The 25,316-nt window shown below is 41.8% G+C and overlaps 1 protein-coding gene across 10 annotated transcripts in view; it reads left to right on the top strand.

The window, feature by feature from the left end:
• The window catches only part of LOC101822410 (MIA SH3 domain ER export factor 2), an 87,446-nt gene that overhangs the window by 20,753 nt on the left and 41,377 nt on the right, over positions 1 to 25,316 (top strand). For 2 of the 10 annotated variants that reach the window (XM_040743029.1, XM_040743032.1), the window contains 8 exons: positions 7,182 to 7,364; positions 7,467 to 7,567; positions 18,959 to 19,090; positions 20,491 to 20,512; positions 20,606 to 20,694; positions 22,241 to 22,312; positions 24,072 to 24,098; positions 24,589 to 24,699. In XM_040743029.1, coding sequence (XP_040598963.1) covers positions 7,182 to 7,364; positions 7,467 to 7,567; positions 18,959 to 19,090; positions 20,491 to 20,512; positions 20,606 to 20,694; positions 22,241 to 22,312; positions 24,072 to 24,098; positions 24,589 to 24,699 — 737 coding nt within the window. Of the gene's footprint in view, positions 1 to 7,181; positions 7,365 to 7,466; positions 7,568 to 11,346; positions 11,502 to 12,093; positions 12,113 to 12,228; positions 12,248 to 13,078; positions 13,239 to 18,958; positions 19,091 to 20,490; positions 20,513 to 20,605; positions 20,695 to 22,240; positions 22,313 to 24,071; positions 24,099 to 24,588; positions 24,700 to 25,316 lie in introns of those variants that run through there. The other 8 variants (XM_040743030.1, XM_040743034.1, XM_040743035.1 and 5 more) reach the window with 8 other exon arrangements.

Genomic DNA, 25,316 nt, shown 5'->3' with positions numbered 1-25,316 from the left:
ACCAATATAAACAGTGATTTTTTGACCTGTGTGTGTTTGAAATTGGAAATGTAAAAGTTAATTCTGTGGAGAATATAATTCTTTAAATTTTGTTATACCTTATGTTATTTTGTGTGTGCCTATTTGCATGTCATGGTGCTTGAGCGGAGGTGAGTGGAACATTTTTGGAAGCCAATTTTCTCTTTGCACTATGATTATTTCAGGTTATAAGGCTTGATGGCAAGTACCTGCCCCTACTGAGCCAGTTCCCTGCTCAGATAATCCTTCAAAACTGTAGGTTTCTTATAGAATTCAGGGCTTAATGGGGAAGAACTGGAACTTTTTGTAACACTCTGAGTCAATTCATCATCTTTTATTTTTTCATTGTTTTTGTCTTTTACCTTTTTTTCAATAAACTGGTGTTTTCTGTTCAAATAATAAAAATGAAGGTTTTCAGTAGATGTGCACATATATTTTTATTCTGATGCTGAATTCAGGCATGTTTTGGCTTGTTTAAAAAACATACTTGTGAGCCGGGCGGTGGTGGTGCACACCTTTAATCCCAGCACTCAGAGGCAGAGGCAGGTGGATTTCTGTGAGTTCGAGGCCAGCTTGGTCTACAGAGTGAGATCCAGGACAGCCTCTAAAACAATACAGAGAAACCTTGTCTCGGACCCCCCCCAAAAAAAGACAAAAACAAACAAACAAACAAATTAAAAAAACGCACTTGTGACTTAGGCATGGGTGGCCAATGCCTGTAATACTAGGCCTTAAGAGGTTGAGGGAAGAGGACCCAGAATTCAAGGTTAACTTGGGTTACAGAGTGAGACCCTGTCTAAAAAAAAAAAAAAAAAAAAAAAAAAGTTATAGTATAAACACAGAAAGTTCAGGAATGTTTATTTAAACTTGTGTCAGCACTGAGATACAAAATAAAATTTTATTTCCCTAAAGTTAAAAAATTTTTAGCCATTTGGTGGTAGCACACACCTTTTGAGGCAGGTGAATCTCTGTGAGTTCAAGGACAGCTTGTTCTATAGAGCTAGTGGCAGGACAGCCAAGACTCCACAAAGAAATTCTGTCATGAAAATCCATAACAATTATTAGTTGGATAATATGCTTTTTAAAAATTAAGTATTTTGTGTCTATGAGTATTTTTGCCTGCATATTTGTCTGTCCATCATATAAGAGAACATTGGTCATTGTGAGCTGCCCTGTGGACACTGGGAATTGAACCCGGGTTCTCTGGAAGAACACTCAAATGCTTTTAACTGCTGAGCCATCTTGCTACCACCAGATATCATGCTTTCAAAAATATTTTTAATTTAGACTGACATCTTTATACTTGTATATATCTTGATCAAATCCTCCTCTGCTTCCTCCCTTTTCCTTAGACTCTACAACACCCCCTTTTACTTAATTTTTCTTTTTATTTATTTATTTAGTATGCATCTGTTTGTATGTATGGTAGGGCTGGGTCAGTTGTGCAGCAGTATACATCTTGAGGTCAGAAGACAATTAGTGATCAAACTCAGGCTTTCTGGCTTGGCAAGAGTCTTTTCCTTGGAAGGCAACTTCCTGGCACCTATGTTTTGAGTTTTTCTTTGTTTGTTTGTTTGTTTGTTTTTGTTTTATTTGTTATTTTTTGAGACAGGGTTTCTTTGTATAGTTCTGTATGTCCTGGGACTCACGCCGTAAATCATCTTGGCCTGGAACTCAAAGATCCACCTGCCTCTGCCTCCCAAGTGCTGGGATTAGAGGTGTGTGCCACCAACCCCCAGCTAATTTTTGAGTTTTGAGGCAAGGGTTGGCTTTGTAGCCTAGGCTAGCCATGAACACATAATTTTCCTGCCTCAGCCTTGCTCGATTACAGGAGTGTACCGACATGCTTGGTTGATAACATGGATTTTTATTTAGATGGACCTGATTTCTGAGAGAGCAAAAGGCAGTGATAAATTTCATAATTTCCTGAGATTGCTTTCAGTAATTTGACATTCTTTTTTTTTTTTTTTTTGGAGTTAAGACTGTTTACTAGATGTTATTTAAGGCAGGTGCCCAGGTTCTGCCCCAGGAACGTGGATCTCTTCTCCCTATAGATCATAGTGAGCGGGTTTCTTCAGAAAGGCCTGAGGGGCTGGCGCCTCTGTGCTCCAGGGTCAGAAGCAGAACTGGAAGGCCTCAGACACGTGCTGCTTCCACGCTTCCAGGCTGGGCAGCAGGGACGAGAGGCCCATGACGTGCCAGGCGTCTCCGTCAGATATCTTGGAGGTTTGGCAGCCCTGTGGTCCCGGGAGACCAGTGCAGTGGGGAATGCCTCCTGCCTGTGGCCCTGGCAGGTGCCCCCTACAAAGCTGTGGGCTTGGTCCAGGGCACCACACCGATGCTACAGGCGCTCAATGGAGCTGTCTTCAGGCCAGAGGTGCCGCTTCGCCGGGGCCAGCCCCTGCTCATGTTCCGGGCTCAGCCCTCCAACCCTGTAATGCTGCCCACTATGATTGGCCTCCTGGCAGAGGCAGGTGTGCAGCTGCTTTCCTACCAAACCTCCAAGATAATTTGACATTCTTATTTTGCTGAAGCAGTGTGAAATCACCAACGGAAACAATAATCTTGTGTCAGAGTTTTCCTTTGCCTGAAGTGGTCACAGCCAAAATGATCTAAAATATAGCTTAGTATTGTTCTTAACTTAATTTCTCAGCACAGCCTTGTCCTGTGTTTGGCTTGAAAGAGAAAAGAAGCCCTTGTGTATATAAACTCATGGATTTCACAGTTGCTTATTTTGTATTTTTATAGTATCTGTATCTTCCACGTACAGAGCCAACATAGAAATACAAATTGTTTACCTCTGTCAATCCTTCTCTTATTTGTTTCTTTGATACAGGGTTTCATGTAGCTGAGGCTAGCCTTAAACTCACTAGCAGAGGATAGCCTTCAGCTCTTCATCCTCCTACCTTTACTTCCGAGTGTTGGCAGCATAATCCCTGGCTAAGATTTTTTTCTTTTACTTTGTGTTACACAACACCTTCTGGTATATGAGTCATTAACATAATGAACTCTAAATACAGGATATACTAAGAGCTGTATGTGGTTGTACACCTCTGTAATCCAGCACTGGGAAGGCTGAGACAAGAGCAATAAGTAAATAATCAAGTGTATAATATAAGACAGTGTGTTAGCTAAGAAGGATTTCTCTGAAATTTTCAATTGATATAAAGGATGGGTTTGACTGTGGAATTTTAAAAGCCTTTTTTTGTTTTTGTTTTTCGAGACGGGGTCTCTCTGAGTAGCTCTGGCTGCCCTGGAATTTGCTCTGTAAACCAGGCTGGGCTTGAACTCACAGAGATCCATCTACCTCTGCTGGGATTAAAAGGTGTGTGTCACCACTGCCTGACTTTAAAAGCCTTTTCGAAAGTAATTGTTTTTCTTAATATGCTCCCTCAACTCTGTAGTGTGGTATGGTATAGTATACTAATGGAATGGAATGGACATGGAATTACAGTGACAACCAATGACAGGCCTGGTGGCTCACACATTTAATCTCAGCACTAGAGAGGCAGAGGCTGGCAGAGCTCTGAGTTCAAGGCCAGCCTGGTCTGTAGAGTAAGTTTCAGGATAGCCAGGGTTACACAAAGAAACCCTGTGTTGAAAAAATGTAAAAGCAAAACAAAACAAAACAACAACAACAAAAAACAAAACAAAACAAAAAAACCCAAAAAACAAGAGAATATAAAGGGACAAACAAGAATGGAATTTGAATTTAACGAATCCTTAAAAGAACGTAAAGGACAACAATGTGTGACATTTGATTGGCACTTTATCATTTTCAAACTTCTTCCTAATAGCCTAGTGATGCTGGCCTTTTTCCATACAAATATTTGATCACGTGGTACAAGGAAAGTATTGACTCCTGCAAAAGGCCTCTGATCTCCACACATGTGCTGTGCACACGTGCATCCAGATGCACATGCTTGAGCGATAGTAGTTTTTATATTTAGTGGTGCATATTAGTACATACACATGATCTAGTGGGTTTAGTTTTTGAACTTGGAAATCAATTACTGTACATTCTAGTATGGCTTTTCTTGTTGTAACTATTTGTTCTACTTATGAAATAGAATTAGCTACAAATATTAGGCATTCTGTAGATACTGTAAATAATTCTGGTCATTCTGACTCCCTGGCTATCTAACAGATAAAGTATGGGAAATCTGTTTCATTGAGTGATGTCTGCATATCTTATCTTTTTGTTTTTTTGTTTTTGTTTTTCGAGACAGGGTTTCTCTGTATTGTTTTGGAGTCTGTCCTGGAACTCACTCTGTAGACCAGGCTGGCCTCGAACTCACAGAGATCCGCCTGCCTCTGCCTCCCGAGTGCTGGGATTAAAGGCGTGCGCCACCAACGCCCGGCTATCTTATCTTTTTGGATACACCTTTTTAATAGTAATGGAATTTTTTTTATTATTTAATTTTTTGAGATAGGGCTTCTCTGTGTAGTCTTTGCTGACCTGGAACTTGCTCTGTAAACCAACGTGACCTCAAACTTAGAGATTCACCTGCCTCTGCCCCCTTGTGTGAGGATCAAAGAATGGCAGACATCTTTTAAATATTGTATTTATGTGAGTGTTTGTGCATCACCAGAAACCAGCACTGAATCATCTGGATTTGGAGTTACACATGGTTTAAAGCCATTGTGTGGGTGCTGGGAATTGAACCTGGGTCTCAGCAAACACAGCAAGTGCTCTTAACCACTGAACCATCTCTCCAGTTCCAGGAATGAAATCTTTAAAAAATGTATTTTTATTTGTGTGTGTGTGTGTGTCTGTATGTGTTTGTATGCATGTGTCAAGGTGTGTATGTGATGCTCAGAGGACAAATTGTAGAATTTAGTTCTCTCTCTCTCTTCCTCTCTGTCTCTCTAACTTATACTTCATATGCATTTGTGTTTTGCCTGCGTGTATGTGTATGGGAGGATGTTGAGTTTCCTGGACCTAGAGTTACAGACTGTTGCCATGTGGGTGCCAGGAATTGAAGCTGGGTCCTTTGGAAGACCAGGCAGTGATGTAAACTGCTGGACCATCTCTCCGGCTCCACATTGGTTCTCTTCTTTCCCTATGTGTGACGTAGGTATTGAAGTCAGGTTGTCACACTTCCCAGCAAGCACCTTTACCTTGGAATGAAATCTTTTTTGGGGGGTGAGAGTGACTAGTTTTTTTGGAGACAGGTTCTCTCTGTGCTGTCCTGGAACTCACTCTGTAAACCAGCCTGACTTCTAACTCACAGAAATCCACCTGTCTCTGTCTCCCTAGTGCTGGGATAAAAGGCATGCACCACAATTGCCTGGCAAGGAATGAAATCTCAACGGGACCTATTTATTATTCTTAATCATGAGCTTATACAGTAGAAGAAAGGTGTTGGTGTTTATTAGTTTCCAGTTTTCCTTTCTTTAAAATATGGGGTGATTCAGCAGGTAACAGCACTGACTGTTCTTCTTAGAGGTCCGGAGTTCAATTCCCAGCAACCACATGGTGGCTCCCAACCATCTGTAATGAGATCTGGCGCCCTCTTCAGGCATGCAGACAGAATTTTGTATACATAATACATAATCAATAAATCTTTAAAATATGGGTCTTTCGGGTCACCCAGGCTGACCTTGAATTTGTGACTACTCCCCTATTTTTATGGAATGTTGGGATTACAGACCTGTGCCACCTTGCTTGGCTTTATTTTTTTCCTCCATGTTTTAATTTTTTAAAAAATTATATTTGCTTGCTTAAGCACAATTTTTAGGACAAAAGATGAATGTGTAGAATAGGTCTGAGTAAAGTTCTTTTTTTTTATTTTCCAGTTTAAATTTAGATAAGAAACAAGGTTGCTTCACAAGTCAGTTCCAGGTCCCTCTCCCTTTCCCTCCCCTCCTCCTGTACTCTCCCCCCAACTCCCCCCCCCTTATCCCCTCATTTCCCCAGGGAGGGTGAGGCCCTCCATGGGGGTGTGCATAGTCTGTCATTTCATATAGGGCAGGGCCTAGACCCTTCCCCAAGAGTTCAGGGTGAGAGTGCACCTCACATTGTTCTATGGGAGTCCAAAGTCTGTGTGTATACTTGGGATGGGTACTGATCTGTGCCCAAGGCTCAATAGATTCCCTAGGACTCCTCACTGACACCCCAGTCAGGGGGTCTTGATCAGTCCCATGCTGGATTCCCAGGCTGATGCCTGGGACTTCTTTTTTTTTTTTTAAGATTTATTTATTTAGTATACAGTGGTCTGTCTGCATGTATGCCTGCAGGCCAGAAAGGAGCACCAGATCTCATTTTGCTGACTGAAAGTCACCATGCGGTCGCTGTGAATTGAACTCAAAAAACCTCTGGAAGAACAGTTAGTGCTCTTAACCTCTGAGCCATCTCTCCAGGATGAGTAAAGTCCCTTTAAAAAATCAATTCGGTCAGCTGGGCGGTGGTGGCGCACGCCTTTAATCCCAGCACTCGGGAGGCAGAGGCAGGCGGATCTCTGTGAGTTCGAGGCCGGGCTGGACCGACAGCCTCCAAAACAATACAGAGAAACCCTGTCTCATAAAACAAAACAAAACAAAACAAAACAAAACAAAAACAAAACAAAAAAACCCAACAAAAAACAAAAAAACTATTTGGTCAATGTATAGAGGAAGCACTATGTGAGCATCTGACTGAAGCTCCCTCCAGCCCTGTTTGTGAGTGCGCGTGTTATCACACATGCAGAAAGGACTTCCGACGGTATTCTTTGTACAATGTGCCTCAGGGTTCTTCATGAGAAGAAAGCAGGACAATGAAAGTGTGAGGTGAGAGGACTCTATACGGCTGGTGTAAGAATAGTGGAGAATAGTGCTATGAAGCAAGCAATCTGGGGATGCGTCAGGAAGGTGCTACAAAAAAAAGGCAAGGATCTTCATTTTTCTTCAAGTCTCCGGAAGGAATACAGTTTTGCAAATAAGGCTTTAAGATTTTTGACTCCAAAGGTCTAACAGAGAAAAGTTCTATTGCTTAAGTCAAAATCTTGTGGTCATTTGTCACACTACTTTAAGAACTTGTACAGGCTACAGCTAATGATTTGTGCAATTTCTCAAATGAAGTGTCATACTGGTCATGTTTTGAAGAATAGCTTTCCGAAGAATAACGAGAAGTGAACTCTGAAGCAAGGATTTTAGAAAAGACATTTCTCTTTATGCATTTGTAGATATGGCCTCTGAAGTAGAGTTGCCTATGATAGTCCATGAAGAAATACATTTCAAAACCTCATCTTCGAAGAGGAATGAGGAAGATTCAGAATCATGGGAGGACCCTGAAGGGCCTGCTGTGGCAGAAACTGACATGTCTTTGGAAGGTGCCTTGCTCGGTAGTCAGCTGGTTTCTCAGAAAGGTAAGGGGTGGTTATGTGCTCCAGTTCTTGGGCTGAAGAAGAAATTAGATTCAGAAATTATATATCAAGTGGTGATGATATGTTTTATTTCTAAAACAACAGAACATGATGGACAGTTTCAGATTCTGAAGTATTTATTTCAAATCGATGTCTATGGCTTCATGAAGTTTGCTTTTATATCAACTGAAATTCTTATAGAAAGGGTGAGTCAGATTTAAAATTTTTATCTATTTTTTTAGTGTGATCCTCCCTTCTTCCCTCCCTCCCTCCCTCCCTCCCTCCCTCCCTCCCTCCCTCCCCCCTCTCTCTCTGTGTGTGTGTGTGTGTGTGTGTGTGTGTGTGTGTGTGTATGAGCCACAATACATAAGTGGAGATCAAGGACAATTTGTTCTCTCTTTCCGCTTCGTGAGTCTGAGGCATCAAACCCATTAGTGTTGGCAGCAGGCCCCTCTACCAGATGAGCCATCTCACCCACCCTATGGATTTCCAAATCGTTTGCAACCGCTTTTCATATAGGCTTAGTGACTCTTCCTTCTGCAAGCCTCACAGTGCTTCCCTTTCCATGAAATCTTCCGTGCCGGTTCTCCTTAGATAAAGGTTTTGCTACCAGATGTTGTCAGGAGTGTTTTGTTTCTGTTTCTGTTTTTGTTCTTTCAAGGCAAGGTTTCTCTGTGTAACCCTGGCTGTCCTGGATCTCACTCTGTAGACCAGGTTTGCTTCAAACTCAGAGGGCTGCTTTCCTCTGCGTCATGAATGCTGAGATTAAAGGCATGCGCCACCATGGCCCAGTAGGAATTTTCTTTAAAAAAGGTTGTGAATAATGTTTTTCTGTTTTTTTCAATAATACAAAATGAGTCATTTGGAAATAGTGTGAATTAAAGAGTCTTGAGCAAATTGTTACTACCAAATGACAGTGTGATCTTGAAGTGGTAGAGTAAGAATAGAAAATCAAACAGTTCTGTAATACTTAACTTTACTGTACCAAAAATTCCAACTTCTGTTCACATTCTAATTAGTTGCTAATCTGATGATCAGCTAGATGAGTATCACATATTTGCAATCCCAGCACTCGAGAAGCAGAGGCAAGAGGGTTGTGAGTTGGAGTTCAGCTTGGGCTATAAAGTGAAACTCCATCTCAGAAAGAGGAGGGGGCCCCAGAGACACCCATCTTGCACAGGACCTGGGTTCAGTTTCTGGCACCCACTTGTCAGGTTACAACCAACTGTTAACTCCAGTTGCAGAGGATCCCGCACCATCTTCTAGACACCAGGGCACTAGGAACACGCATATTGTACATGTATACATGCAGGCAAAAATACTCATATACTTAAAATGAAGATAAAAACATCTTTAAAAAACTTATTATGAGCCGGGCGTTGGTGGTGCATGCCTTTAATCCTAGCACTCAGGTGGCAGAGGCAGGCGGGTATTTGTGAGTTCGAGGCCAGCCTGGTCTACAGAGCGTGTTCCAGGACAGCCTCGAAAACAATACAAAGAAACCCTGTCTTGAAAAACTGGAAAACAAAACAAAACAAAACAAAAACAAAAACACAAAAAAACAAAAAAACCCAACTTATTATGAAATAAAGGCCACACTTTAGTATTTAGCACAAAAGAAATCTTCTGCAGCCAGATGGTGGTGGCCCACATCCTTAATCCCAGCACATGGCAGGCAAAGGCAAGCAAATCTCTGCGTTCAAAGTTTACAGAGTAAGTTCCAGGACAGCCAGGGATACACAGAGAACAACCGTCTCAGAGAAAAACAAACAAACAAAAAGAAATATCCTCTGCCGAAAATTACACCAGAGAAATTAAGAAGTTGAAAAAATAATTTACAAATTGGTGCATGATATTTGAATCTCTATAAAGTATTTATTTAATGAAACCTACTAAGTATGCTTACTTTTGTGGGCTTAGTAAATATAGTCAATTATATTTTCCTTAACTATCTTGGTTGAAATTATTTAGAGGTGAAATTTTTGAATGTAAATTTATTTTAATTATTTTGTGGTCTTGAAAAGTTGCATCTTCTTTGGAGAAGGCATCTTAGTATTAAACCTTCAGTGTGAGGGCCTGAGACTAGCTGACAAGCTTCTGGTGAAGTGGTCTTGTACATCGTTTTTTAAAAAGTCATTGTCGAGCCTGGAGGTGGTGGCTCACATCTTTATCCCAGGACTCAGGAGGCAGAGGCAGGCAGATCTCTGTGACTTGAGGCCAGCCTGAGGTACACAGAGAAACCCTGTCTCATAAAAACAAACAAAACAAAGTCATTGTTGTGCTGGCAGTAGCATGAATACTAAAAACCCAGAGACAGGTTGGGGTTCAAGCTGAAGATCAAAGAAGCAAAGTGGCGAGCCACTAGAGTTTTCACCTCTGCCAATGCTCAGACCAAAAGAGGGATCCACTGAACCTCACACTCACTCAGCTTCTGTCTTCTCCTGCCTTGTATTCCTCTCTAGTGCTGGGATTAAAGGCATGGGATCCTAAGTGCTGAGATCACCGTTGTGTGACCTGTTTCTCTTTTAGACTGATTCATGCTCCTGTATGTAGCCCAGGGTGGCCTTGAACTCACATCTGCCTCTGTCTCCTAAGCCCTGGAATTAAAGGTGCCTGGCCTCTATGGCTAACTATGGTGGCTAGCTTTGTACTTTGATCTTTAGGCAAGCTTTAATTGTTAAATCATGAACAAAATGTCACCACCCTGGGGATGTGGGTTAGTGAGGCAGCCCCATGGAGGAGGGAACTTGCTTGTGTTGCACAGGCATTGGATTTAATTCCCTAGCACTGAAAACAACTATAACAAAAAACAGCAGACACACACACACACACACACTCACACACACACACACACACACACTCACACGTCAATTGTCACTATGTAAAATGTGAGTTCATTTAACAATTCCGGATTCTCTCAAAAACTTAATAGATTGCTGTAGAAACTTCTCTAGTCTGGCAACCAGAAGTTCAGGCTTGTACTGTACAACTGTAGACTTGTACTGTACAACTGTATGCATGGATTTGGCCTGCTTGGCTTGTCTGGAACCCGTAGCTCACAATCATAGCATTAAATGTTCTGAAGAGTCTCCAACAAGCCTGGAACCTAACAATCTGGCACAGCTTTGAGGCACCTATAACATATCTGAAAAGCATCTGCAGAGAAAAAAAATTGGAGCAATATTCCAGTTAATCTTGAGTGAGATTTTTCCTGCCTCGTTGAGGTGATTGTTTCAATGAATTGGTGTTTCAGGTAGATCCTGTGTAGATGCACCTTCCTTGTATCACTCAAGTAACAGCAGCCAACACAGCTTTTCATCACCTTTCCTCTATAGCCGAGGACCTTCTTGACATTCATCTACTCCACAACATGCTTCATTTGTAGGTGTTATAAAGAAGGAGATGGCCCATTCCTGTTGAACAGGTAGCTCCTGATTCAATATATTCTGAGAACAACTGTTGCATCATCCAGACAGAGAAGAGCAATGTGTCACAGCAGTGTTGTTTCCTTCCAAAGGGCCAAACTAAGTGGCAGCAGCTAGTCCTTACAGCTCTGATCCAGGGCCTTCATGAGGGAAACCTGTTTCCAGGCCTTGGACTAGGTTTTCTGGTTAGCAATGTCGAGAGTCAGTGATGCTCTCTCATAGCTGTTATGAGCACCCATAACATTTGCTGTCCATTTCCTTGAAAGCTGGTCTCATGTCTACTATGGAGAACAGTCTCTGAATATCTTTTATCTGGTAGAAATTTATGTTAATAGACAATAGGATAAACTCTTTAGTGTTTTAGTAGTTAGTAATCTTAGGATTTTTCTTTCTAGCTGTGAATTTTAATGTAATATGTATAATATTTAAGAAAATACCTATATCCAGGCATAAGTATGTGTGCACACACATATTTACTAAGTTATGTGGTCCATGAAATTGGATTATGTGTTGGTAGTCACAGCTCCACCTATAGCACCCCTGTATCTCAGTGTCAAAACAGAATTATACTCTGTGTGGACACCGACAGGCAGAAGGTATTAAAATCTGGAATCTTTCTCAAGGAAATGAAGCATTCAAGACAGCTTTATTTATATGTAAGGGTACTTTAGCATGAACTTTCTAAGACATGGACCAGGAAGGTCTGGGTGAAGAGGTAAGTGTCTCCATGACTGTAATGTGTTCAGAAGTTTGATTTAGGATTTTGCACTGACTATTAAGTTTACTATTTTTGCTGTGGAGCAATGTTTGCTATAGGTATGCTTGGATTTTCCTTCTTTCTAAAATTTCACTTGTGTCATTTATGCTTTAGCGTTTGGGATGGTAACTGGTGCAGATTGGAAAGGGGAACACATTAACATAGGGAAGATAGGCTGAGCAAAGCAATTTTTTTCATTTCTATTTACAGATCGTAAAATCCAGTAAGATTCTGGAGCCCATTAAAGATGCCCAGACTCACTGAAGACTTTTTATTAGAGTAATATTCTTTCAGTCGAAGCTTTAAGCACCTTTGAAATTCTAAAGATAAAATATTAGGTGCACTTGTGGCTTTATTATTCACATAAGCTAATTTCAAAATACAATCGTACGAGAAAGTTGTGCACTACCTTAAACCTTGAGTATTGAGCAACTTCTGCTATCTCCAATAGTAGCAGTTTCTGAAACTCCCGAGGGTGATGTGGCAAAGAACAGTTTGAGTTTCAACAAAGCAGTCCTCAGTGTGGTCTGAAGTTACTGACTGTACTGTGGATTTTCCTGATTTCGTGTGTGAGTGTTTATGGCATGAAAGTGATGCTTTCACTAGAAGGTTATATTGCAGGAATTTACAAAGAGGTCATGATTTCGTTTATCAACTTTTCTTTGTCAGCTGCTCTTCTTTGAATTGCTTCACTGAAGTTTGGGGTAAGATAATGGCGTCGGTAAAGAAGACAAACGTTAGAGACAGGTTATCTTCTAAACCTTATGTCCCAGTACTCCTTGCAATGGCTGTAAAATAGAGCTCTAAATTTAGAGGACAAGCTGCTACATTTAGTTCTTTTGCCCCTGAGCACCTGGTGATGGGCAGAAGTCCGAAAGGGCTTGATTTAGGTACCTGGGCGCTAAGGGATTTAAGCCTGGGATGCCTGGCTAGTGCCCACCTGGTGAACTCAGGTGAGTGAACCAGAATGCTGGGCTTAGGAGGATCGAAGTGTGCTTGAACAGGGGAGGTTAAACTCTGACCAGAGAGCACAGTTGACCCTAACGCTCTCTAGGTGTACAGAGTTCAAAGTGCGGACTCTTGGGCTCGCGCACCAGACTATTTCCTGACGGGAATTAAGAGGAAGGTCGGCGTCTGTGCGAAGGCGGGAGGGTGCCCCCTGTGGTTTATGGTCTGGAGAGGATTGTACAGTGCTATAGGAGCTGGGACGAGGGGGCTGGGCGCTTTCACTCCAGGGCTGTGCCCCAGTCCTTGGAGTGTAGGGCTGCAGCCCCACACTGGCTGTTTTCAGTTTTCATTGTTCTAAAAGACAGTGTGTGTTTTAGACTTGATAGGACAGAGTGCGCTAGGAGCTGGGACGAGGGGGCTGGGCGCTTTCACTTCGATGTGGGAGGCTGGCGTGCGGGCCCTTTAAGAGCGAGCGCGGACGTGTCCGCGGAGCTAGGGCGGTGGAGGGGGCGTCGCCGCCGCGCCGGCGAGACCAAGGCCGGGGGGTGCGACGAGGGCTCCCCCGACTGGGCCGCGGTGGTGTGAGCCGGTCGCCGGAGCCTTCCCGTTTCCAGAGCCCGGCTCACTGCGCCGGGTGTGCTGCTGGCCGGCCGGCCGGCTGCGAGGCCTCCGCCGGTGGGCGCGGCGATGGCGGGGCCCTGGACCGCCGCGGTGTGCGTGCCGCGGATTTTGGAGCTGCTGCACGGGGTGAGTCGTGGGCGCGGGAGCCGCGGGCCCGGTTCGGCCGAGCGGCCTTGGCGGGGAAGCCCGAGCTCGGTCCGCCCGCCCGGCCTTTGCTCGTCTGCTGCTTGAAAGGTGGCTCCGGGATCCGGAAGCCAAGGTGGACGTCCCAGAGTGGTCCGTATCGTTCCCGACTCCCGAATCAATTTGCCTGAGCGTTATTTATTTTGGACAGGGGTCAGTTACACGTGGTTCTTCTGACTGCCGGAACCTGGAGTTTCTTGGTGATGAAACTTCTTAAGAGGACTCCAGAGCTAAGATTCTAATTCTGCATTCTTTTTCCCCAATAAAGATTGCCCTTTGCAGATGCTTTAACCGTAGAGTTCCTTCCTCCTTTTTGTATTGTTACTGTAAAAGGTGTTTTTGTAAACTCTAGAGATTGTGAACGCTCAATAGCCAAAGTATGTATGCATTTTTTTTTTCTGTTTGATTTTGTAACCAGGTGGCAGAGATTTTGCTGCTTAAGTGTTTGTAGGTAGCTGTGTTATTGTTGACACGTTTAGGGAGACACACACACACACACACACACACACACACACAGTTTTTGAAAACTGCATTGCATTTTTAAAAAAGACCATTTAAATATTGCGGCTGTTCAGATTAACCAGTTCTAATTATCGTCATGTTCTGGGAATTTAAAGTAGTGTTGTCCTGCTCACGGTTCATTTGCCCACGGATGAAGAAGCTCTATGCAAGTTCTAAATGAACTAAGGATTTTGATCATTGTCATCATGTTGGCTTTTTAGGGAGAGAACACACAAAATTAATCCACAGTAGAAGCCTCTTGCCAAACAAAGGGAGGGAGCGATTGTAACTTTGGGTTGTTGGGAAAGTCTAGACTGAGCAAGGAAGTTCAGGTAGATGAGATGTGACAACGTATTGTGCTCAGGAGCTCTGCTACTCAGAGCATCAAGTGTGTCAAATGATGCTTACTGTAGACACGCTGGTCCCAAGGACTGCTCTCTGGCGGGCGCAAGAGGGCCACCGGAGGCTCTTCAGTGGTTAGGCCTGTAGAAAAAAATGTATAGGTTTTCCTGATAGTATGTAGTTCAAATGTCAATGAGCAAAAAACAGGAAGGAGAAATGGTAAGGGTACAGAAGTTGGTCCTAAATGGGGGCAAGAGGAAGTACGAGCTAAAATGGGTATATGACTTTCTTGATTAGCTGTGGAGAGGGGTGGAATGTGCGGAGAATCTGGAATATTCCTAAATTTCTAGCTGTGTCAGGTTAGGTTACTGAGATGGGGTTTATGGGAAGGGAAGCGTATTGTAGAGACAAATCACACACATCTTCCCTCAAAATCAACAGTTAGGGCCTAGGGAGATGGCTCAGTGGGGAAAGAGCTTGCCATGCAATCATGATCTGGAGTTGGAGTCCTCTAAGGCAATGTGAATGCTGGGCGGAGGTGTTTGTAGAGGAATCCCAGGGTCATTGGTCATCAGCCTGGCAAAGAATGTGTGAGCTCTAGATTCAGTGAGAGACCCTGTCTCAGAAAAGTTAAGGTGGAGGAGGAAGACTTGCCACATCAACCTCTGACTTCTCTGTGCATGCTCATGCAGCAGACATAAAACACGCAGGCGCCTAGAAGTTGCCAACACCTGGCTCTGATAAGGCTGGGAATGAGTGACATGGAGAGATTTTGCAGACTTGGCAGGATTTTGTGGCCAGTGGCCTGTGTGGATGTGTGGCTGGTCTTAGGGGAACAGTCCTTGTCTCACCTTCAGGTTGGTGTTAGCTGTGGGTCTTATATTGGTGCTATTTGTCAGATTGCGAAATGTAATCGTACTTTGCAGTCTCTTGATGATTAGAAGGTGTTTGGTTCTGTTAAATATTTTCTTAGTATCTGCTAAGGTCTTTTTTTTTCTTTATTTAACTGTGGTATATGACATTGATTTTTTTGTTTTTTTGTTTGTTGTTTTTGGTTTTTTGGAGTGTGCGTGTGTGGAAATCAAAAGACCCAAGAGTCTGTGTTTTTCTTGTACTGTGTGGGTTCTGAGAGTCAGACTCAAGTTATCAGTTCTTACCTGCTGAGCCAATAACCTTTTGGCCCAATAACTTTTTGTTTTTATTTAGATTTATTTATCATATATACCGTGTTCTGTCTGCCTATATGTCTGCAGGCCAGAAGAGGGCACCAGATCTCCTTACAGATGGTTGTGACCTACCATGTGTGTGCTGGGAATTGAACTCAGGCCAGGCCACCGTGAGCCGCTGGCATCTGCATGGAGAAGAGACTCGGTAGAAGGGCAGCAGAGATAGGACAAGCAGGAGAGCGAGAGACATTTTTACCAGGAGCATAAGAGGTCTAGGGAGACAGGACATACCCAGGAGGAAGGAGGCTCCCGCCCCGAGACAGGCTTAGCCGTGATGCGAAGTGACAGGGCACTGCGGTGGCAGGAGGGAGTTTCAGCATTCTGGGAAGAGGAGGGAAACAGACAAGTCTAGGGAAAGAGATTGCTTAGCAGAGAGGTACAATAAAGCTTAGATATACAGTAACTCCTTCCGTTTACCTGTCTGCTGGCAGTAACTGGAAAGGTTCCTTGAAATTTTAATGGTCTAAAGAGGCATTAAGTGGTCAATTTGAAGTATATTTCCCATGGGTGAGGCCGGAAGTGGCACAGATAGCTCTTGGAACTCGTCAACCCGAGAGCAAGGCAAGGGCAAGGCCCAGTAGGACTCAGCAGTCCGATAGGACTCAGCTGTCCAAAGGCGGCAATAAGAAACCGCAGAAGGCTTACGGCTGAAACGAGTATACGGTTCAGCCAGTGCGAGTGTGGTGCTGGACCTCACCCGTGGGAGATGTACTAGAGGTGGTGGTCAGAGAGAGGGATCAGTCGTGACCTTAGAGACTGTGGCTGGGGGCTCCCCTGCTTCCAAGAACACCAGAAGGGTGCCAGACAAAATCGGTGCTCAATCCTTGGGGTTCAGAGAAACGTTTATGCTGACAGGGGGAAGGGGTGCCTTACTGGATCACAGTGAACAGGTAGATGAAAAGTGTTCGGGATCAGAATCCCTGAGTATCTCCAGCCACCCGTGAGCAGGTGACCGGAGAGATTTCGGAGACAGCCTGAGTGGCTTTTGGCACCACCAATGTTGCTCTTTTGTTTAAATTACAGGTGCGATGGAACATGAACCAAGAGATTCATTAACCACGTGGAGTTTATTAAAGGGAAAGGGAAGAAGAGAAGGGGGGAAGGGGGGAAAGAAAGAAGCAGAGAAGGGAGAGTGAGTGGAGAGAGAGAGAAGAGAGGAGAGAGGAGAGAGAGCATGTGGAGATGCATGCTGATATGAGTGCCCCGCCCATTGTCAGGGGGTGGGAGTCAGCATAATACTGGGTTCCAACACTCTGCAGGCCAGAAGAGTACACCAGATCACATGACAAATGGTTGTGAGCCACCATGTGGGTGCTGGGAATTGAACTCAGGACCTCTGCAAGACCAGCTAGTGTTCTTAACCACTGAGTTATCTCTTCAGTACCCTCCCCCCCAATAACTTTTTAAAAGGCTATTACAACTATAAATTTCCCTGTTATTCATGGAATTAGTTGCATTCTATAAGTTTTGTGTTGCATTTTTCAACTTACCTGAAAGTATTTTATTTGTATTACAAAAAAAAATCTATTTTGTGTGGATGGGTGTTTTGCTCTTGCATGTATGTCTGTGCTCCACATGTTTGCAGTACCTGAAGATGCCAGCAGATGGTGCCATGTTCCCCTGGAACTGGAGTCATGGATAGTGCTGAGCCACCATGTGAATGCTGGGAACCAAACCTGGGTCATCTGTCTTCAAGAATGACAAATGCTCTTAACTGCTGAGCCACCTCTCCAGCCCTTCCTGGTTTTTGATGGCTAATTTTAACTCACTGTCATCAGAGAACATGCTTCTCAGGATTTGGATTTTTTAAAATGAATTTTTACTATTTTAAATTGTGTGTGTGTGTGTGTGTGTGTGTGTGTGTGTGTGTGTGTGTGTGTGTGTGTGTGTGTGTGTGTGTTCAGGTGCCTGAGGAGGCCAGCAGAGGGCATAGGATCTCCCAGAGCTGGAGTTATGGGCAGGTGGTTAAGGACTGCATGACATGGATTCTGGGAACTGAACTCTGGTCCTCTGCAAGAGCAGTAAATGTGCTCAGCTGCTGAGCCGTTTCTCTGGGCTGGGCCCTGTGATTTGATTATTTTAAAAAACATTGAGGTTTATTTTAGCTTGATGAGTGGATTTGGTCTGAAGAATCTTCTGTGTACATCTGAGAATGAATGTTTTTCTGCTATTGTTGTGTAGTATTGTGTAGTATTTTGTTAGTATGTTAGCCTAACTGGTTTGTAGTGTTCCAGTTTTTTCTTTTCATGCTGATTCACTGAAGGTGAGTTTTCTAATGCAGTTTTCTTCTTGTGCTCAAACTGCATTATTTTAACCCAAGATATGAGACAGGAGGGAAGGGTTTAAATCCCAAATCTAAAGCTCTGTCAGTTGTTTCTGACCCCTCCCCCCCTGCCCCACCCTACAAGCTGCAGATCTGTGTTTTTCGTCTGTAGGGAAATGTTTTGTCAAACCCAGTGCATACAGATAAATCATAAACTTGAAGTCAGGGAAAAGCAGCCAACCCAGGTCACTGATAATCTGTGGTAGTTGCTTTTTTTTTTAGACTCTTTGGGGATCCCCTACTCAGCTCCCAAATAAATACACACAGAGGTTCATCCTGACTTGTAAACAAATGGTCTTAGCTCAGCCTTTCTGTAGTCAGGTTTTCTAACTTAAATTATCCTGAATTTCTTTTTTTTTTTTTTTTTTTTTTTTTGGTTTTACGAGACAGGGTTTCTCTGTTTTGGAGGCTGTCGGTCCAGCCTGGCCTCGAACTCACAGAGATCCGCCTGCCTCTGCCTCCGGAGTGCTGGGATTAAAGGCGTACGCCACCAACGCCGGGCTTATCCTGAATTTCTTTAACTATGCTTTCCCTCTGGGTTTTTTTCCTTTTTTTTGTTTGTTTTTTTCCAGACAATGTTTCTCTGTGTAGCTTTGGAGCCTATCCTGGCATTCCCTCTGTAGACCAAACTGACCTTGAACTCACAGAGATCCGCCTGCCTCTGCCTCCTGAGTCCTGGGATTAAAGGTGTGCGCCACCAAAGCCTGGCCCTTTTTTCCTTTCTTTACTCTATATATCTTTCTTTCCTTCTTACTCCATTGTTGGCCCTTGGTGTCCTCCTCTTATTTTCTTACTGGGTCATCTCTAGGTTCCTCTTCCTAGTTATTCTCTCTGCATGCCAGCTCTGCCTGTCCTTTCTCCTGCCTAGCTATTGGCATGTTCAACTCTTTATTAGACCAATCAGGTGTTTTAGGCAGGCAAAGTAACACAGCTTTACAGAGGTAAACTTATGCAGCAAAGAATAATGCAACACATCTTAAATATTACACAAAATTCTTTCTTGACACTCTGCCCTTATCCTCCAACCCTCCTGGAGTTAAGCTCTGAGAATCTCCTCATAACTCCTGTTTGAAAACCATTGTGTTTCACCACACTTAGTCACTCAGTAAGAACAATTGTAAGTTGCCAGAAAATGTGGTTGGAGGCTCTCTGCTTCGTATTTTATGGCAGCCCATTTCATATTCACAGAGTTGTCCATGCCACCTATACCTGTTTTTGTAACAGTACTGTGAAAGATGCATGCTAATAGGCTTAACTTCTTTGTCTTGAAGGTTGTGGCAGCAGTGCCTGAAGATATGACAGCAAGCTTTGATCCTAGTGGGGCATCATTGGAATTGGTGACATGTGTGCTAACCCTTGGACTGCTTGCTATTGTCTTATTTCTTTGGAGAGGCTTCAGATCAGTAAGTAACCACTCATAGTAAGAGAATGGTCATTTTGTTTTTGTTTTTTAAATTTATATTCTTTTATGTGTATGACTGTTTTGCATGTATGTATGTATATCATGAGTTCCTGGTACATAAGGAGGTGAGAAGAGGGCATTTTTTGATTCCCAGGTACTGGAGTTACTGATGATTGTGAGCTACAATATGGATGATGGGAGTTGAATCTTGGTCCTCTACAAGAGTAGCAAGTGCTCTTAACCCCTGAGTCAACTCTGTATGTTTAGACTGAACAACTAATTGGAGAAACTTGCTATTTCAGGGAAATAAGTTAGGTCACAGTGTTCATGGTTACTCATGGTAAAATGAATACAGTTTTAGAGAAATATTTTTGTGTGTAAGGATGTTTTAAAAGAGTTTCTTTGTAGGGGTACTGTATATACTAGTACTAAAGCCCCACCCTTCTTTCTTTCCCTGGTTCTTCTTTTTCTTGGGTGGGAGATGGCGGTTCTGTGTTTGTTTTTAACAGTATTAAAATGCCAGCAGATGTATCTACCTCCCAACATAGAGTAAAAAACCCTACTGTATATGCAGCTAATAATCCCTGATTTCATTCCTATGGACTGCTGTGTAGAGGTACGCTTGTCCTGGATCCTGTATTGCTTATTCCTATATTTAATTTATTTATTTTAGGAGGGAGTCATGCCATATCCTTTTCTTTCTGAGACTTCTTTTTTAGATGTTTGCCCTTGTGCTCTGACTTCATTTCTAATTTCTTCATGGTTTTCTAGTTCCCTCCAGAAGGAGACCCTCTACTGGTGTTGCCCTTCCTTATCTTCGGTATACACACATCCCAATGTATCTCGTGTTTTCCAGCTTTTCTTCTGATTTTCTGTCTCTGTTTTCTAGGTGGTAGACGTCTGCTTGTTTGCTTCCCTTGCTCAATTTACTCTAGCCCCAGTGCTCTCCAGGGTGGATTTATCCCTTCTTCATTGAGAGCTTCTTTGAGAAGTAAAAGTCTAATGACTTTATTAGAGTCAGTCCAGGTCTAGAGCCCCTTGATATTTCATAGACTTTTATTTTGATTATTAACAATAGGAGACTTTATAAAAGGGGCTCTGTAAAATACTTGTTTTAGGTCCCAAATATATGTTTGGGAAACATGGATTTAAGTGGAATTTAGCAGGTGACTTTGGTATGAGGCTGTTTCAGAGTCTTTAGTATGTTAACACTCAGTGTAAATCTTCAATGGGAGATCTTACTATGTAGCATTGTTTTCACTGGAAATAGAATGCTTTTGGGTAAGTCATTCACTGTAAGGCCATAACAAAGTTGTTATCTTAAAACTTGGAGTACATGTGATATAGATTTACTTGAAGGAATATTTGTTTTAATGTAATTTTGTTTAAAATTTGTTTCAGATTCAAAGCCGATTTTATGTTGGTAAGTAGTCATTTTGATTTTAGATCTTGTGGTTGTATATAATTTAAAAACTGATCACACTTAGTCATAATAATCTTTCTTTTGCTTTCTCAGTAAGGGAGAAAAAACTGGCTCTCGAACTTTCTGTGCTACTGAAAGAGAAATGTAAACTACTTGAACAAGTGAGCCTTGCTCAAAAGGAGGTAAGACTTGTTTGAAAATAACATCCATCGTAGTGTGGCACTTACTGGTTCTCCACGGATGATTCCGTGTCATCAGAGCTGTGTCAGAGCAGAGCTCCCTGCTCCTCACCTTCATCACTTAGCCATTCTCTTTGCAGCCACCCTGGTGATGTATGGTGCTTGTCTTCCCTGACAGATAGTGAGAGGAGGGAGCACCTTGATTTGCTCATTGCTCATTGGATATTGTGAAATTGCCTTTAGGGCTTTTTCACCTTAAAACATGACTTTATTATTATTGTATGTGTCTATTTGTGTCTGTGTGAGAGTGTGTATGTACCAAGAAGGCATTTGTGTGGTGATCATAGGATGTGGAGGAGTCAGTTTTCTCCCATTACCATGTGGGCTCCTGGGATTGAACTCAGGTTATCAGTCTTTGCACCAAGCTCTTCAACTACGGAGCCATCTTGCTGGCCCATTTCTACCCTTTTAAAGGCACTCATAATCTTTTTCCCTTTAGGTAATATAGAAGAAGGGTTTTTGTTTTTAATATTTTTTATCTTATATATGAGTTTTGTCAGATATGTGGATTGCAAATATCTTCTACTCTGTGGATTATATTTCTGTTTTGTTTGGTTTCTTAGAAGTTGGAGGTCTAGAATTACAGTTTTAATGTGCTGTAATGTGTCATGAAATTTTCTCTCATCAAGGATATAAAGGAACTTTTGCTTGGTGTCGTGTAGACACTTTACTCACTGTTTTCATTTGGGCTTTGTATTAGCTTGCTAGGGCTGCTGTGACAAAATGCCACTTTAGCAGCAGGAGTGAATTTTCTTACAGTTCTGGAAACGGGTCCATGGAGATGTAGGCAGACTTTGCTTCGTCTGTGGCCTGTCCCTTGTAGTTACCACTGTCTGCTTGTTGTGTCTCACTCTGTCTTAATGCTCTCATGTTAGGATACCAGTCATGTTAGTTTGGGTCATCTTAACAGCATCAGTTTAACCTAGTTATTTTTAAAGGCTTTGTTTCCAAATATCACACATTCTGAGGTGCTGAGACTTAAGAGACATGGTTTCTCTGTGTATCCCTGAAGATCAGGCTGGTCTCCAACTCACAGATTTTGTCTTCCCTGCGGATCTGAAACTTAAAGATTTTATCTTCCTTACTTGCCTTATTTGACACATAATGTAAATGTCTGATAGCCTGTTACTACACATTGCTCTATTGATAGACTGGAGAAGCTGTGATTTGTTCAGGGGATCATAGATGACTCACTTCTTTGGATAAGCTTTAGTCACTCTTGCTGTTAGACTTTTCACCCTCAGCAGACTTGGGACATCTTTGCTAGTCACAAGGGTAAAGTTCTGCCATATGTTGCCCAGGCTGGTGGTTGTGGTGTTTGTGACCCTGGTTTTGCTCAGCACAGTGGTTAGATTGCAAAACTAAGCTCAGAAAATCCAAGAGAATTTTACCTATGTGGCTATAGATTGTTTGCTTCTTTGACACCTATTTAGATACAATTTGAGATAAATTTGTAGTTTTTACTCACGTGTTGCCTTGTTTCATTCAGTATGAAGGCTTAGAGTCATCTTTAAAGGAGGCCAACTTTGACAAGGCGTCAACAGAAGCACAGAGTTTGGAGGTAAAATAAAGTATGGTTTAAAAGCTAGGGAAAAGATTCTTATTAAAAATACGTCATCTTCTCAAAAGTAATTATTTCAGAGAAATATGAAATGGTGTATCTGGATCTTAAACTTTACAGAAAAAGTATAGAGGAAACAACATTTGTAGGTAGCATAAAACATTAAAAAATAAAACAAATTCAGCTCTTGTTATTAACTTGTTTTGAAGGATAATAAATCAGTTTATCATAATCTATTGATTTATAGAAAGAAATACTTTACTCTGTACTCCTAAGAATGCATTGAAAAGACCATTCCTTTTTTTTTGGCATACTTTGCTTCAGGAAAAACACACAGAACTCTCACATATTTAAGAATAGTAGGAGACAAGTAAGTTTGACCACATTTTCTTTTTTCTTACCATGGTAGTAGGCATTAACTCAAAATTAGACCAGAGGTTTACATTGTAAATAGTGGCATGGTGGTAAATATTCAGTCCCTGTCTGTACTCTCCATCATGTCCAGTTTTCAGTCAGTGACATGATACCACTGAATGGAGAGTTTAGGAGAGATGGACAGTTAACTGTCCTGCTTCAGAGGACACAATGGATGTGATGGAGTGCCTCAATACTGTTTGCAGATGGAAGGGTTGTAAAAAGTGAATTGTGAGCCTGTATCGTAAGTAGAAGCAGCCTGCAGGATAAAATAGAAAACAGACCTTTTACCTTTGATTTAGGTGTTTAGTCCAGCGTGGCAGTTGTGTCATCTGTCCTCAGTAGAAAGTCTGTGCCTTATGATTTAGAATGACCTTGTAGAACCCATAAGAAGTTTAGACTCCAAATACATTCCTTAACGTTTTTTCATTATTTGTTACCTATGAATGTCTTCAAGAACCCTTTGTAGTTGCTGTTTTATTTAGTAAGCCTCAAGAACCTTTTGTGATTGCTATTTGTTATTTGTTGGGCCTGTATTGTAAGTGCTATCCTAATGGGAACTTACTAGTTTCCTGGGATAAAAGGAATTTAGGCAGGTGTGGGAGATGCTTATCGTCACAGCTATGTCGTGGAGGGGGGCCAGTGTTGAAGGATTACTGAATCTGTCTCAAAACACACCACACACACACACACACACACACACACAATCAAAACAAAACAAATGCCACACACACATACACACAAACTCAAAACCCATAAAGAGTTTTAGAAGCTTCCCCTTGGCATGTATGCTGGCAGAATATTTGTTCCTGGTTAATAAAGACAAATATTTGTTCAGACTGGGTGTTACAGGTAAACACACACTTTTTTTGTTTTGTTTTGCTTTTTTTGAGACAGGTTTTCTCTGTATTGTTTTGGAGGCTGTCCTGGAACTCTCTCTGTAGACCAGGCTGGCCTCGAACTCACAGAGATCCGCCTGCCTGTGCCTCCCGAGTGCTGGGATCAAAGGGGTCGCCCAGCAAACACACACTTCTTATGACAATAAATTTATGTGAATTATGAGTAAGATGAGTTGAGATTTGGCTACATTGAATACCTTAGAAAATTATTTAGTATTAGTAATTGGAACCATCTTTAGGGGTAGTGATCATAGTTGGACACAAACTGTACTGTAATATAAGTTTTACAAAGCTTGAGAGTTGACTTTGCAGGTAAAAATCAAACCAATAGAGTAATCTTGATTTAAGCCAGAAGTCCTATAATGAAATAGTCAAATACGTGGAGATTATAGGTAAAATGTTTTTGAGACTACTATAATACATTTTGGTTTTGTTCTTTTATCAAGTTTGTTGAAGGATCACAAATATCAGAGGTATGTTAATTATAATGTCTACAGTCCAAAATCCTATCTAATAATTAATCATTTTAAATTAAAAATATACAAAATGTTATTCAATGGAAAATATGATATAATCTTGATTTTTAAATTTATTTTTCTATTAAATTAAACTTGTCCGTTTTCCTTGTAACATGCTTTTTAACTTGCTTTAGCACTGTTGACAAGCTGTGCTTACTGGAATTTCCCCATCTTCTGTCTTTGTACATAAAAGTTTTATTGGAATGCAATCATATTAATTCCTTCAGGGATCGTCTTTGTTTGTCATGGTTAGCTGATGGGAGCCTGTAATACTTACACTTTTTATAGTAGTTGCTGTCTACTGCTACACCTGCTGTTATTCTAATATTAGAGAAATGAGCAAATGTATAAAGTGTTTATAAATTTGTTTGGTTATATTCATCTGATTTTTACCCTAACTCAAAATCCTTATTCTTGGCTTGTTAAAGTTAGCTTTTTATTTTAGGCAACCTATAAAAATCTAGAAAGAGATAAGTCTAAACTTGAAGATGAAATACTACTTTTAGAGAGGAAACTCGAAGAAGAAAGAACTAAGCACCATGAACAAGATGAATTGGTGAGTCCTGTGTATTCCAAGAGAATTAAGAATCTTACATATTAATATGATGATGAAAATATTCCACGTGAGCCAGCCATAGTGATGCAAGCCTGTAATCCTAGCCCTTGGGAGGAGGTGGCAAGCGTTCCAAGCTATCCTGGCCTGGCAGGGAGAGGGCACACTATCTTCAAAAATGTAAATAAATAAATAAAATTCCAAAACCAACCTACCAAATAATACATCTAACCAAAGCTAAATGAAACAAAACAGGAAACTCCTGTATGTAAAAAATAGAATATAGAAGACCATGAGAACAAAAATTTCTACATCTGATCTTTTCACTTTTTTTGTTTGTTTGTTGTTTTGTGTTTTGGTTTTTCCAGACAGGGTTTCTCTGTATAATAGCCTGGCTGTCCTGAAACTTACTCTGTAGACCAGGCTATCCTGGAACTCACAGAGATCCACCTACCTCTGCTTCCTGTTTGATGTAATTAAAGGTGTGTGTCACCACTTCCTGTCAAATTTTTACTTTTTAGATGTTATGATCATAAGTGTTTTTTGCATATTCCTTTTTCTTATTGTTTTCATTTGTGAAACAGTCTTAGAATATAGCCCAGTCAGTATAATTGTATAAC

This window comes from Mesocricetus auratus, unplaced genomic scaffold (genome assembly GCF_017639785.1).
Source record: "Mesocricetus auratus isolate SY011 unplaced genomic scaffold, BCM_Maur_2.0 Super-Scaffold_15014, whole genome shotgun sequence".
NCBI lineage: Eukaryota > Metazoa > Chordata > Mammalia > Rodentia > Cricetidae > Mesocricetus > Mesocricetus auratus.
Note: the sequence above shows the minus strand (reverse complement) of the source record. Positions and strands in the feature narration are given on the sequence as shown.